This window comes from Trichoderma reesei (assembly GCF_000167675.1).
Source record: "Trichoderma reesei QM6a unplaced genomic scaffold TRIREscaffold_9, whole genome shotgun sequence".
Lineage (NCBI taxonomy): Eukaryota > Fungi > Ascomycota > Sordariomycetes > Hypocreales > Hypocreaceae > Trichoderma > Trichoderma reesei.
In genome coordinates, this window is record NW_006711156.1 from 307,015 (window position 1) to 320,184 (window position 13,170).

The window sequence follows — 13,170 nt, forward strand, 5'->3', positions numbered from 1 at the left end:
TTGTGCTAGCGTGGCTATATGCTACCAACGTTGCTTTGAAGCGCTGGTATGTAAGCTTTGACCTTTTGTGTTCTTTGCCAAAGAGATCTAGAACCGCCACGCGCAGGGTGTTGTTGGCTAGTCGTTGATCTCCCTCGAGGATGGGAAGAAGGACTATGTAGATAAGAGTATCACTGGTATGGTGAATACGGAGACTTGGAGTCGGCATAATGTCTCTATGAAGCGGTGATGTATTCCGACTTGGCCTGCTTGCGAAGTCTGTGTGGTGGTAAGGAAGGCATGTCAGAGCCGAAAGTTTATATGTGAATATTGGAAAAGGTTGTAGAGGTGAAGGTGATACGCAGTCATTAGCTGAGTGACCTTTGTAATGGAACCATGACTGACGGAGAAGGCTTTGAAAGACATGGGAACATTCACACTCCTTGTGCGATGCTCTGCAGAGCTCAACTACCATGATCAAGGTGGTAATCTAAGTGAGTCGTGGCCGTTAAAGAAGAGAGGAATCCTTCTTAATGAAGGATTGCGTGATGAGGGATACTCACGGGGCCCTTCCCTTGGACTGAATCGAGTTCAAGGTCTTACGAATTGACTAGACTTCCTGACACACCACACATTCAACAACCTCTTGCACAATCTCTGACAGTTGATCCTTACATGACACTCCAATTTCACTAGGCCTCTGGAGGATTCTTGCCTATATGCTTCGGATTCTCTACACAAAATGCCCTTCTTCTCGCTCTTGTTGGAGCATTCCATTGCTGAATGTCAAGTTCTCGACGTTGCACAGCAGGTAATTGACTGTTCTATGCTGTAGATCGACTTGCTGATGGCACTGCACATCGCCCTTCGGATAGCCGCTTGCGAAGATCAATAGTAAGATGATACACGCTTCACTTCTGTTTTCCCATACAGTCGTTGCGATAAATAAAGGTGGCCTGTCGTGAAAAGAGCCGAGACTTGCGGTATAACCATGACCTAGGTACGAGTGCTCCTCACCCTGTGAGTGATCGGGGCTAAGCCCTGGCGACGTCGTCAACTCGATTAGTTTCCGCATCGGTTGATTCTCTACTTGCGCCACTGAGTCTTGTGGACTTTGATCCTTGCAATCTATAGTAGTGATGAGGTGCTTAGGGTTCGAGTATCCAGCACCCTTGCTGGGCTATTCGCTCTCTTAGTACCATACCCAATGAGACTCTCTATCACGGCTACCGTCATATATATAGAGTATATACATACATATCTAATTGATCGATTGCTATATAGTCGTATCATAATGAAGTGTGTAAAGAGATGTGTTGATCGCTTGAAGACACTGATGAATTGTCAAGCAAGGTCCCTTTGAGTCCTTATCCTTTCATTCAAGCAATGGACGCAGAGAGTTCAGTCCCTGGTTCTCGTCTGTTCAATACGCATTGTGTTTAGTCACTGTCATCAGGCCTCGTCATGGCTTGCGTGCGCATTTCACTGAGGTCGGACAATACCATCACGATCACTTTTGGAAACACAAATCACATTAGTCACTATGCACCTCTGATCGAATTCAAGAGAGTAGGGAGGTATACGAGGCTCCGCGCAGGTGTAAACGCATCTCTCTTTGGGGGGGCTTCGTTAACTCGGCACTTTCTATATCAAATACCGGGTAGGGTAAGCCAGGTCGGTCCTACGGTAGTCGACAAGTTGCATCTTGTAATCTATCTATCATACATATACTCTTACCACTATATGTGCGCGCACTGCTCGAGGTTCCATTCGGCAGTCTCCGATCTGGGTGTAGCAGGACGAAAAGGATTAATCAGCCTTATCTGCTTACATGTACTACCACCAGCCCTACATACCTTACCTAAGGTAGTACTCGTACCACCGGCTTGCTTCAAGAGTCAGACCTCACCAATACGACAAAAAGAGAGAGAAACAATACGACAATACGACTCTCCGCCAACGCAATCCCAACTCGTCAAAACCTTGCAACACACGATACTCGTAGAACCTCGTCCGACCCAACCTCGTGCCGCAAAAGTCAAAAACCCAAGACGCGAGTGGCTCAGTGTCTGTCCACGTCAATCCGCCTCCGCAAATGCAGCCCATCGGCATCGCCAGCAGCAAGTGAGGCTGGACAATTCCCATCTCACAGGATCGAGGATCGAGGATCGAGGCTCTGTCGCGCTGGTTCCTCTTCCTTCGCACTCGCTTAACATGCTCCTTTAGGCTCAAGCATGTATTGCGGTACCCGCGAAAAGCACGAGACGAAACGCGATTGAACGCTGCGAGGCTGGACGGGGCTCCGCTTTGGTGTTGCTGACGGAAGCGACCGCGTCACTGTCGGATCCTCTTTAATGCCCTGTCATTTTTTCACCACCATTAGACTTCACTTCCTCCGAGTCAAGCACGACGGACAAAAGTCCGCACTCCGCAACCGTTTGGTACAGCAATGAGCCCATTCTCTGGCCGACAAGGTACGGAGGAGTCCAAGGGTCAAGAATGACGGGTACATTACCAGGTTGAAGAGGCTTGGTGGAAGGGATGGGAAACTGCAAGTTCAGCCACCGGCCCATACAAAGCCCCCTCCCCTTCCAATCGCGCTCCTCCTGTGCGGACCGAGCACCACGTTTTCGAAGCCGTCGCGAATCCTTCGTCCTCGCCCTTGCTTCATGCTAGCAGCAGCAGCAGCAGCAGCAGCAGCAGCAGCAACAGTAATCACTATTGCTACTACTACCGGGAAGAAGCAGTATCCACGTACATGCCTGCTACCTGCTTAGTCTCCCGCAGCCCCGAGCTGAGCCACGAAACAGACGAAACCAGCTGCTGCGGCATGGCGTGTCAAGGTGCCTCATCGTCAGCACCTTTATCGACAACTCTGAGATCCCAAGGGCTAGCGGCGCCACTTGAGCATGGATGCCCTAGGTTCCTGTTCTTCTTTTAGCTTCAGCTTCTTGATAAGCTTGTCTTGCTTTCAGGGATGACGTTGCATCATGTATGTAGCCGGGCTGTTCACCTTGGGCGGTGTTCGGCCGTGTGCTGCTGCAGCGAAAGCGAGTGCGATGAGGGCTTGTCCAATGGCATAGCGCATGGTGATGGCTGATGGTTCGGGCTTTGCTCGAGAAATGATAAAGAGAGCCTCGTCCCCCTTGGGACTTGGAAGGTTGAGAGAAGAGAACAAGACACAACAATTCGACCTTACTCTTCTTTGTTGAACATACTATATAATCCGTGGCTCACAAGAGCAGCACAGCCAAGCCGACCAACAAGGCACCTCATCCATCCTTTCATTACACAAGCACAGTCACAAGAGCCAACACCCAACACCATCAGTCATCACCATGTCTCAAGACCCGCCCCCTGGCACCATCACCTTCGGCTCCGATACCACGTGCGACCTGCACAGCTGCCCCGTGGAATGGAGCATCTACGGCTACCGTCCCTCTCTCGCCGCAAACGTCATCTTTGTCGTCCTGTTTGCCATTGCCGGCATCGTCCACCTGTTTCTCGGCTTCCGGTGGAGGACCTGGGGGTTCACTATCCCGGTCCTCATCGGCTGCATTACCGAGATCATCGGATACGTGGGCAGGATAATCCTGTGGAATAATCCATTCTCTTTCATTGGCTTCATTATCCAGATTGGTAAGACCAATATGCTCATTCTTCTATTCTCGCTGTACCCCTTCCCGATGCTAACTGGTTTTTCCTTTCATCCAGTCACTCTTACCATTGCTCCCGTTTTCTACACGGCCTCCATCTACGTGACGCTGTCGCAGTCCATCATGTTCCTCGACCCGAGCCTATCCCGCTTCAAGCCCCAGCTGTTCTACTGGATCTTCATTCCCTTCGACATCGTCTGCCTCATCCTCCAAGCCGCAGGAGGCGCAATGTCCGCCGAAGACACCGGCTCCGACCAGGCCGGTGTTGACATTTCCCAAGCTGGTCTCAGCCTCCAAGTCATCGTTCTGGTGGCCTTCATCGTCGCTTTTGGTGACTACATGTTCCGCTACATTCGGTCCGGCCGCGCCTCCAACTGGGGCTGGCGCCTCACTGCCTTCTTCTCCGGCTTGACGACGGCGACGGTCCTCATCCTGGCCCGTTGCGCCTACCGTGTGGCTGAGCTCAAGGACGGCTATGATGGGAGCTTGATCAAGGAGGAAGCTACGTTTATCGTGCTGGAGGGTGTTTTTGTCTTTTTGGCGGCCGTCGCGCTTTGCTTTGGGCAGCCGGGTCTGGGGCTGAAGCGAGAAGCTGTAGAGAGACGAAAGATGGAGTCGGATAGTGATGATGTTGAGATCAATCCCTTTGGGCCGCGAGTTTAAGCTGTTGCGAGAGAAATGATGGCGTGGTTGAGGACTGGATGGAAGATATCCGCAATGTTTCTTTGTTACTTGTCATGGAGTTTGGGTAAGCTGGCATGCTGAGCAAGGGGGCACTGATTTTTTTTGTCTTGTTTACATCTGGGTTGAGTCTGTCTGCATCATATAGAGAGCTGCTCGAAAATAGATTTATTCCTCCATCTGTTGTGTCACTACCTACCTAGGTAGAGCAATAAGGTACATACTTGTACCATCACCATCTTCATCCCGTCCCATCGGCCCCGCTTTTCCGCTTCATGTGCCGAACCCCGGAATTGGAACTTTTGACGTCGAGGCGCACCTTCCAATTTGCTGCTGCAGCCCCTCCAAACCCCTCCTCTCTTACCTCCCTTGTTCAACCAGCACAGAACAACTTCTCCGCACTCTCACAATCTCTTCCTCTCTTCCTCTCTTCCTCTCCTTCATACCATTTCCCTGCATGATCCTCTCCTCAGCAGCGAGACGGTCACGGACATCCATCCAGTCTCTGGCATCACCTTTCAGGTTAATAACCAGAACCGCATCATCGCCGTTTTCGACCACTGCCCTCATCATGGCGCCCCCGCAAGCCGCCCTCGACTTTGTCGACTTTGTCAATGCCTCTCCCACCCGTACGTTACCTCCCTTCTTAGCTTTCTCCATGCTTGCAGATCCAGACTGAAGCACGCAAGCAACCTTGTCATCTCCATTACTGACAGACGTCTTCCTCACAGCCTACCACGCCGTCAAATCCGCCGCTGCCCTCTTCGAAAAGGCCGGCTTCACCCTGATCAAGGAGCGCGACTCTTGGGCATCAACCCTCCGGCCCGGCGGCAAATACTACCTTACCCGCAACGGCTCGTCCATCGTCGCCTTTACCATCGGCCGCAAGTGGCGCCCTGGCAACCCCGTCGCCATTGTCGGTGCTCACACAGACTCGCCCTGCCTCAGGGTTAAGCCCGTGTCCAAAAAGACCAATGTCGGATACATCCAAGTCGGCGTTGAGAGTATGAGCAAACCCTGACTATGTTATACTCCTGTCTTTACTAACCCAACATCAGAATATGGCGGAGGCATTTGGCACTCTTGGTTCGACCGCGACCTGAGTCTCGCTGGTCGCGTTCTGGTGCGTGAAGGCGACAACTTTGTTCAAAAGCTGGTCAAGGTTGAGAAACCCATCCTGCGCATCCCGACGCTGGCCATCCACCTGCACCGCCAGACCAACTTTGACCCCAACCTCGAAGTCGAAATGCTCCCGATTGCGAGCCTGGCTGCCGCCGAACTGAACAAGGGCAAACCCACCGAGTCCAAGCTCGAAGAGCCCAAGGACGAGACCATGCATGATGGCGAGGACGAGGACTTCCATCCCCTCGAGAAGATGACGGTGCGCCACCACCCAGCCATGCTTGATGTAGTGGCTAGTGAGGCCGGCGTCGACGTTGCCTCCATTGTCGACTTCGAGCTGGTCCTGTACGACACGCAAAAGTCCGTCATCGGCGGCATCAACGACGAGTTCATCTTCTCACCGCGCCTCGACAACCTGGGTATGACGTACTGCTCCGTGGAGGGTCTCATCTCCTCCGTCAGCGCCTCAGATGCCCTTGACGATGACTCGACGATCCGCATGACCGTCTGCTTTGACCACGAGGAGATTGGCTCTGAATCAGCACAGGGCGCTCACTCAAACCTCCTCCCAGCGGTTCTTCGCCGCCTCTCGTCTCTCTCTCTCCCGACTGACGCCGCCAGCGACGGGAGCTACGAGCACGTCCACCACGAAAGTGACAACCCCACGGCCTTTGAGCAGACGCTGTCCCGCTCCTTCCTCATCTCTGCGGACATGGCTCATGCTGTTCATCCCAACTATGTTGGCAAATATGAGTCAAGCCACCAGCCGGCTATCAACGGCGGAACCGTCATCAAGGTCAACGCAAACCAACGCTATGCCACCAACTCTCCCGGCATTGTCCTGTTTCAAGAATGTGCCCGCAAGGCCAACACGCGCATACAGATTTTCGTAGTAAAAAACGATTCGCCGTGCGGATCGACTATAGGTCCGGGCCTGGCTGCGAAGTTGGGAATTCGCACACTGGACCTCGGCAATCCTCAGCTGTCGATGCACTCAATTCGCGAAACGGGAGGCACGGAGGACGTGGGCAACGCCATCAAGCTCTTTGCACAGTTCTTTAGGAGTTATGGCGAGATTGAGCCGAGAATTCTGGTAGACTGAGGGGAGAAGGGGGGCGTTGGGGTTGTTTATACGGAGTACAAGCTGAGGGAATACACACATGCGCCCTATGCAACAGATGACATGTGTGAGAATTGAATGCCTGGGGACTAACTGAATGACTTGACCCAACTGAAGGATATCGAAGATGGAATCGACAAGGAGATACTCTATACATATAACCCAGGGCTGCATATATCCCCTATTGCTACTGATATATACTGAGGAATATATGGGGCACTTTAAAAGGAATTTATCCACTTCCTGCTATTATCACTATATTCTTCTAGGCTGACTATAAGGTAAGAGTAGAACCATATAGCAAGCCTGGAAGAACAGAAGAATATAGTAATTTAAGCTACCATTTGGGGCAATGATAACGCAAGAGTGATTAGATGGCACAATACCTGGGAATAGGACGAGGGCATGATAACAACTTGGAAGTAAAGGCACTGTATATAACTGAAGAGACCGTCATGATACCCCATCATCATATCAAAGGCGGCATGATCTCTTGCATAGACGAAAAAATCTCTACAACATGAACAGATTCCAAAACTAGGTACCTAAACAAAGCGTGTTGTTATCCATCGTAAACCCTCGCCCCAGGCCCTAGATATTATCCTCTCCATCTCCGCATATCCCAGTCTACCAAAACCCATAGGCGTCGTCCTCTTTGCGTTCCAGCAACGAACAGCACTCAGCGTCACAACCACCATGAGTTTCAGAAAACACAAAGTCGACCTTGTCCTGCGCCCTCCACCCGACGCAGCAGGCTTCGTTTTCGTTGCGCCGTGAAGAGGGCATTGTACTGCTCGTCTTGCTCAGCTGCGGCCATGGGGCGGTCTGAGGACGTGTCACCGATCCAGAGTGCTGGCACGTTTGGGTGCTGGACGATGGGCAGAATGGCCATGTTCTCCGTCATGCGCCCGGCCTTGTCAATTACGATAAAGCATGGCTTGAGCTGGGGGACGCGGTTGTACAGCATGTGTAGAGCAACTGGTGTACCGGCAATCACATCAGCTTTGCAGATAAAGTCGGCCATGGCCTGTCGGGCTGCATAGAGGTAGTCTCTTTTGTGCTCCTTGTATGACGCCGGGTCGGACACTTGCAGATCCCAGGCTTCGAGGATAGTCATGTACTTTGCAGGATCTCTTTTGGCAATCTCTCTCAATTGCATAGCGAGTGATGCAGGGTCCGAGGCTGGATTATTCTCCATGTAGAGAGAGGCCTTGAAGTCGTTGATGTGATTGATCAGATGCTCGGCCGACTCTGGGCTGTCTTCGTCAATTGTCATGTCCTCCGGGCCGTCTAGCTTCGCGGCCATGAGTGCACGTAGCTCGCGATTATACGAATACACGCGAACGATGCGTTTGCCTCGCGCTTTGGCTTGAAGCCAGCATACGGCTTCTCCCACCTGGGCGTTTTGGGGTGCAGTCCACACGAGAGGCGTAAGCTTTGACGATGATGGAACGTCCTCATCAGCAGAAAAGCCGGATGGAAACAAGGTGTTGCTGGGGTAGCCGCTTCTCAACGCGTCAGTGAGACTGTTGAGGACTTCCCCTGACGTGAGTGATGCTCGATCCTCTTCTGTGGGCAGGGTTGGAACAATGGGCGTGACGGAGTAATAATCTGTCGATGTCTGTGCCTCCGCTGTTTCCTGCTCCGCCACGGCGTCGTCACTTGTGCGAGAAAGCGAGTTCCTTCTGAGGCGCCTGATCCATTCACGAGATCTACTCGTCTTTGTCTCGTAGTCGGCTTGGATTTGATCCGTGGTCGACACAGTTACGATCTCGCCGTCCAAGATAGCGGTGACGACAGTGGTAGCGAAGGTTGACTTCCCAGAACCCGGTCCTCCCGTGATGAAAATGCGTGCCATGCGTGCCCTCTGGAAGACTTCAACCGCTTCAGCGTGCTGACCGAGGAATCTTTCTGCTTTTTTAGCCTTGCCAAGGCCGGTGAACATCTCAGTGAGGTCGTATTTAGGGGGCATGAATCTTGGCTCGAATGCTACTAGATAACTCCACCAGTTGGCTTGGGGAGTGTGCGGCCACAGATCGTTCATGTCACTGATTGCTGCGCATTCGCATCGAATAGAGGCTTCGTCAACATCGTATTCAATGCGGGCGATGGTGTTGCCCTGGACTCTGGTGAGGTTGTTCCAGTAGGCTTCCAAGTCGGACGGGAAGGGCTGGGCGGCGTCCAGTTTCAAAGGTGGCGGTTTCAATCCATATGGCCAATTTTCCTGCACTGGAGCCTGGATCACAAAGACGGCGACGTCAGCGAGCACGCCCGGGGGGAGACGCACTCGGATACCCGGGCAAGGTTGGCCGTGTTTCCTAAAGATAGCCGGGCGACAGATGGCTGACTGTTTGCTCATCTAGAGCATAACGCGTTTGCAGTGCTCAATGTCATCTTCCAAATCTCGTTTACGCAACTCATTTGCGTTTTTATATGCATCGTATAGTCGTTTCACAGCGGGTTCCGCGTCGGTAAGCATTTGGTCGGCTTCGGAGGAGAAGGTGGCGATATAAGGGAGGATCTTGAGCGCGGCGACACTAAGAAATGTGCGCTCATCGATTGTTGCAACCAGCTCCTCCTGCTTCGTGACATCCTCAATGTTACCAGCTTCAGCCTCCTCCCTCATCTTCGCCAGCACCTTCTCGGCGTCAAGCAATGCGTTATATGCCCGATTTTCAGCCAGATCCAGTGCCTGGCAAAAGACCCTGGTTATGGCATCTGCCCGTGAAATGTCGAAGAGCCTTCCAGGCGGAGCATGCGGGTGCTGATGGAGGTTTGTGTGTATATCTGAACGGACGTGCCGACGTCGGGTAGGAGGCCTCGATCAACGGATCCCAGCGGAACAGACACCAGGAAAGCTTTGAGGAACCCAGCGCCTGGAATGCCGTACACATCTTCGTCCGAAGCCTTGCGACGCCATTCTGATCCGGGAAGCGGAAGAACATCCGCGGTGAACTCTGTTGACTCACAATCGATGGATCTGGTGAGATGCCAACGAGCCTCGTCAGCAGCGCTGCCGATCAATCTGACTGTACGCTCATCTCGTTCTCGCCGGCTAATAGCAGAATCGACAACAGTTGTCCGAGACTCCAATGGCGGCGGTGGCACTTCAAAGTCGTCCAAACCGTGGCTCATGTTTATGGCGTCTTGCGAAGCATATGAAAGCCGGGTCAAAGGAAGGTGTACTCTGCCGTAGTGAACCACCTCGAGGTATTTGGCTATGATGCTATCAAGACGATTGCCATCAGCGGCATAGAAGAGCAGCTTTGGTGGTGGTGTATCTCCAGTTTGAGCTTGGTAGCGCTTATTGGAGTCACACATCTCGGCCCGTCGTCTGTTGGTGGAGCGGCACGGGAGATTGCTGGAAAGAACCGGATGCTCGGGAACGGTGTCCAAAAGAGCGTCTCACGGTATTCATTCGGGTTCGGCAGCCTCCTCTCTTGTGACACGACGCACAACGTCTGCGAAGTCATCTGCCTGGGAGTGAAGGCTAGAACAACTTGAATGTCGTCATGAATCCAAGAGAATAATATCGAAGCATAGGGGTTGAGGTTCCATATGAACACAGTCGGAGAAGTGGCTCTGAAGAGAGTTCCATTGCCTGTGGCAGTGACCACAAGGGAACTGTCGATTGAAGCGCAGTATCTTTCTGGTATAATCTCTTGACCTTGGCTCGCCAGTCAAGTCCGATAAACACCATCCAAAGAGCGAAGGCATTCGGCAAGACTTGGAGGGCCGTATCCAGTGCCGTAGCCGAAGGAACGCCAAGCGAGCGACTGATGCTTGAAGGATCTAGCTCCTAGTCCGAGACCCCGAGAGATGTTGTTGTTCCAAAGGTGCTGTGGTAGCGAGTTGCGAGACAATGAGGCCGATCCATGTCAGGGCGGGGCTGCGAGACATCACGAACTGAATCTGCGCCTCGAGCAAGCGAACCGCCCTCGTCTCTTTTTGGTTTGAGATGAACTTGCTTCCACGGATCAGTCCAGATGTCGCTCGAGATAGTAGTAGAACCGGGAATCATATGACGATGGAAGCACGACGAGCATTGGATCTGCTGCATACCGTGGCGTCGCTCAAGTTTAGGTAAGGTAGTACCTACTAAGGGAGGGAGGGAAGGAGGGGTGGGCGGAAGGATCCGAGCCCCTGCCACCTTAAGCGAGAAGAGGGTGTGGAGGAGGATGGAAGCGCTAGCCGAGTTTGTCGAGATGCAGATTGCAGATCTGGCGAATCTACAAGTCACGTGATATCAATGGAAGAACTGAAAACTCCACGATGGTCTCAACATAGGGCAAACCAGCTTCATCTTCCAGCACATACGACCATAGGTAGTGGAAAATTCGGGGTCTCGTCTGCTCCCCCATAGACAAGCCACTAACCGGCAGATTAGTAGTTGGGTGGGTGACCACCAGCGAACACCGGCTGTTGTATGTTTTTGCTTTTTTTCCTTTTGTTTTTCTTTTGCTTCTTCCATTCGATTGTTGTTATGGGATGCCCAAGGAGAAGTCGACGGCAGCTCAACAGTGTGTTTGCGTGTTGTGAACCAGACGTGGGGGAGAATTCTTGTCCAGATGCTCATGCACATACCTACTCCGGGGGGCGCTAGAGAGACTACCAACATGCCTAGACATGTCAGATGATGAGAACAGCAAAAATAGCATGAGGAACAGCAGACGAAGAACATAGTATTGTTGTAGTTTCAAATGATTCGATTCTTGTCCTCTTTGTACGACTCCCTGGTAAACTGCACTTGCTCCCAGTCTTGGACTTCATCTCCATCATGTCACACTCGTCTCCTCAACGCCCTCATCCTCCATCTCTTCCGACAGTATCATCAGAACTTGGGGACATCCGGAAGCTCGGGTGTGTTAGTAATCGTATCTTGGGCAGAAAAAATAAAGGAGCTCAACTGAAGTCGCTACCTGTTCACCCAATCAAAGTTACCATGCATGGCAGTGGACCGGCCTTGTTGTCATTTATATAAAGTTCAAGGCTTATCGGAACGACGAACAACCGGTGGCTGAGCTGGCTGAATTCCATTCGACTCACTCACTACCTTAGCACCTTGAGTATGACTCAGGATAAGAAAGCCTTCTTTTTCTTCGCAGCCCTGAATTCCTTTATCCAAGGCTGTCTTGACTACGTAAGGTATGTCGAGGAAGCCTTGTTTGTAATTGACGCCCCTTAGCTTCTCTCTTCTCACGGCTTTCTTTCTTCATGTGCTCTCACCCCGTTCCGAGGGGTATAAATACCATCCTCTATTCCCCCCAGCTCTTCTCAATGTTTCTCTACCAGCTTACAACCCAAACTCTTACTTGTACACCCTTCAGCTTGTACTCTGCTCACACAGCCTCTTGCTCTCACACAATCTCTTGCTTAAACATTTCTTGCTCCCACACGTCCCTAGCTCTTTCAACCCAGCAATTCGCCCAACAAGCCATCATGGAGCAAAACAACGACCCCCAGGCCACACCCTCCAATCCCCCGGCCGCACCAACCAACCCCCCGGCCAACCCCCCGGCCACACTCACGCCCGCTCAAGAGGTAGCCGCCCTGAAAAAGAAGTTCAAAAGAAAGCTCCGAAAAGTCGTCGCCATGCGGGAGCAGACACCAATGCTCGTCAGCCCCGCCACGGAAACACAAGCCAAGGGCACCTTGTCCTCTTGGGATTCACTCTTCACTGGGGCGAATCCGACGCAACGCTTGAAGGACATGTACGCCAACCTTCGCAACTGTCTCATGGTCGACAGCAAGTATGGCCATGCCGTTGCCCGCCTCCACCAGCTCGAGCTCGACCTTTTCCGGGTCAAGTACGAGGAATACCTGTACGTGGCTTCGGCGCCCCAGGAGGTCCAGGACGCCGCTGGACAACTCTTCGTGGGACAAGTCGCCACCGCGCCGGCCCCGTGCTCCATGCCTGGTTGGAGAGACCCGATCCCGGGACTGCACAATGAAGAGTTGGAATTCTTCATGACGCAGGAATGGTCGGCCATCATGAAGCGGCTGGAGGAGGAGCGCATCGCCAGGCTACCACCGGCCAGCGACAGGCCCTATCGCCCCAAGCCTCTCCGTTTCTCCTGGGAAAGACCAAAGCCTTGGGAGCGCTCGTCTGGCAACGATACCCTCCTCCATCTCTGCTCCACCCTCGGCAGGCTGAGGATGACTTCCACGACCGAAGTCGTCGAGATGATTGAGGAATACGTCGACCGCACGACCAAGTGCAAGGAGCGCAGCCGCATTCTGGACTATGCGTCGCGGCGCTGGATCGATGACATTACCGGGATTCTAGAGACAGACCTCCGGTATTTGGACTCTGTCCCCCAAGAGTGCTACGAGCACGTGCCGGCCTTGCGGCAGGCCATGGGCGATGCCGTCGCAAGGCTGCTTGAAGTCCATGATGAGTGGGGAGTAGAGCACCAGCTTCGTTTGGGCCGGTGGTGCGAGAGCGAGACTCAGTGGTAAAACATTGAGAGTTGTACTATCTGGTGTCCTCTTTAGAGAATGGTCAGGGGCTTGAATGTGGGAGAATATCCAGCGACTGAATTTGTCTACTTGGGGTTTATAACCTGTTAATGTTTAATGCGGAACTTGCTGATATACACTCTATTCAGCAAG

At 52.6% G+C, this 13,170-nt stretch overlaps 4 protein-coding genes across 4 annotated transcripts; 3 read left to right on the top strand and 1 right to left on the bottom strand.

The window, feature by feature from the left end:
* Positions 1-3,317: 3,317 nt before the first annotated feature.
* On the top strand, positions 3,318-4,298 carry TRIREDRAFT_107294 (uncharacterized protein; the record flags this gene model as incomplete). Its single annotated transcript, XM_006965250.1, has 2 exons — positions 3,318-3,618; positions 3,694-4,298. The coding sequence occupies 2 exons, from the start codon at positions 3,318-3,320 to the stop codon at positions 4,296-4,298; spliced, it is 906 nt and encodes a 301-aa protein (XP_006965312.1).
* A 589-nt stretch (positions 4,299-4,887) lies between these two features.
* Positions 4,888-6,540, top strand: TRIREDRAFT_61912 (peptidase M18-like protein; the record flags this gene model as incomplete). The annotated part of the gene is made up of 3 exons (XM_006965251.1): positions 4,888-4,945; positions 5,048-5,320; positions 5,375-6,540. 3 exons carry the CDS (start codon positions 4,888-4,890, stop codon positions 6,538-6,540), a joined length of 1,497 nt encoding a protein of 498 aa, XP_006965313.1.
* Positions 6,541-7,261: 721 nt separating this feature from the next.
* On the bottom strand, positions 7,262-9,879 carry TRIREDRAFT_107297 (uncharacterized protein; the record flags this gene model as incomplete). The annotated part of the gene is made up of 3 exons (XM_006965385.1): positions 7,262-8,794; positions 8,930-9,322; positions 9,409-9,879. 3 exons carry the CDS (start codon positions 9,877-9,879, stop codon positions 7,262-7,264), a joined length of 2,397 nt encoding a protein of 798 aa, XP_006965447.1.
* A 1,747-nt stretch (positions 9,880-11,626) lies between these two features.
* TRIREDRAFT_107298 (uncharacterized protein) lies at positions 11,627-13,017 on the top strand (the record flags this gene model as incomplete). Its single annotated transcript, XM_006965252.1, has 2 exons — positions 11,627-11,703; positions 11,886-13,017. The coding sequence occupies 2 exons, from the start codon at positions 11,627-11,629 to the stop codon at positions 13,015-13,017; spliced, it is 1,209 nt and encodes a 402-aa protein (XP_006965314.1).
* Between the last annotated feature and the right edge of the window lie 153 nt (positions 13,018-13,170).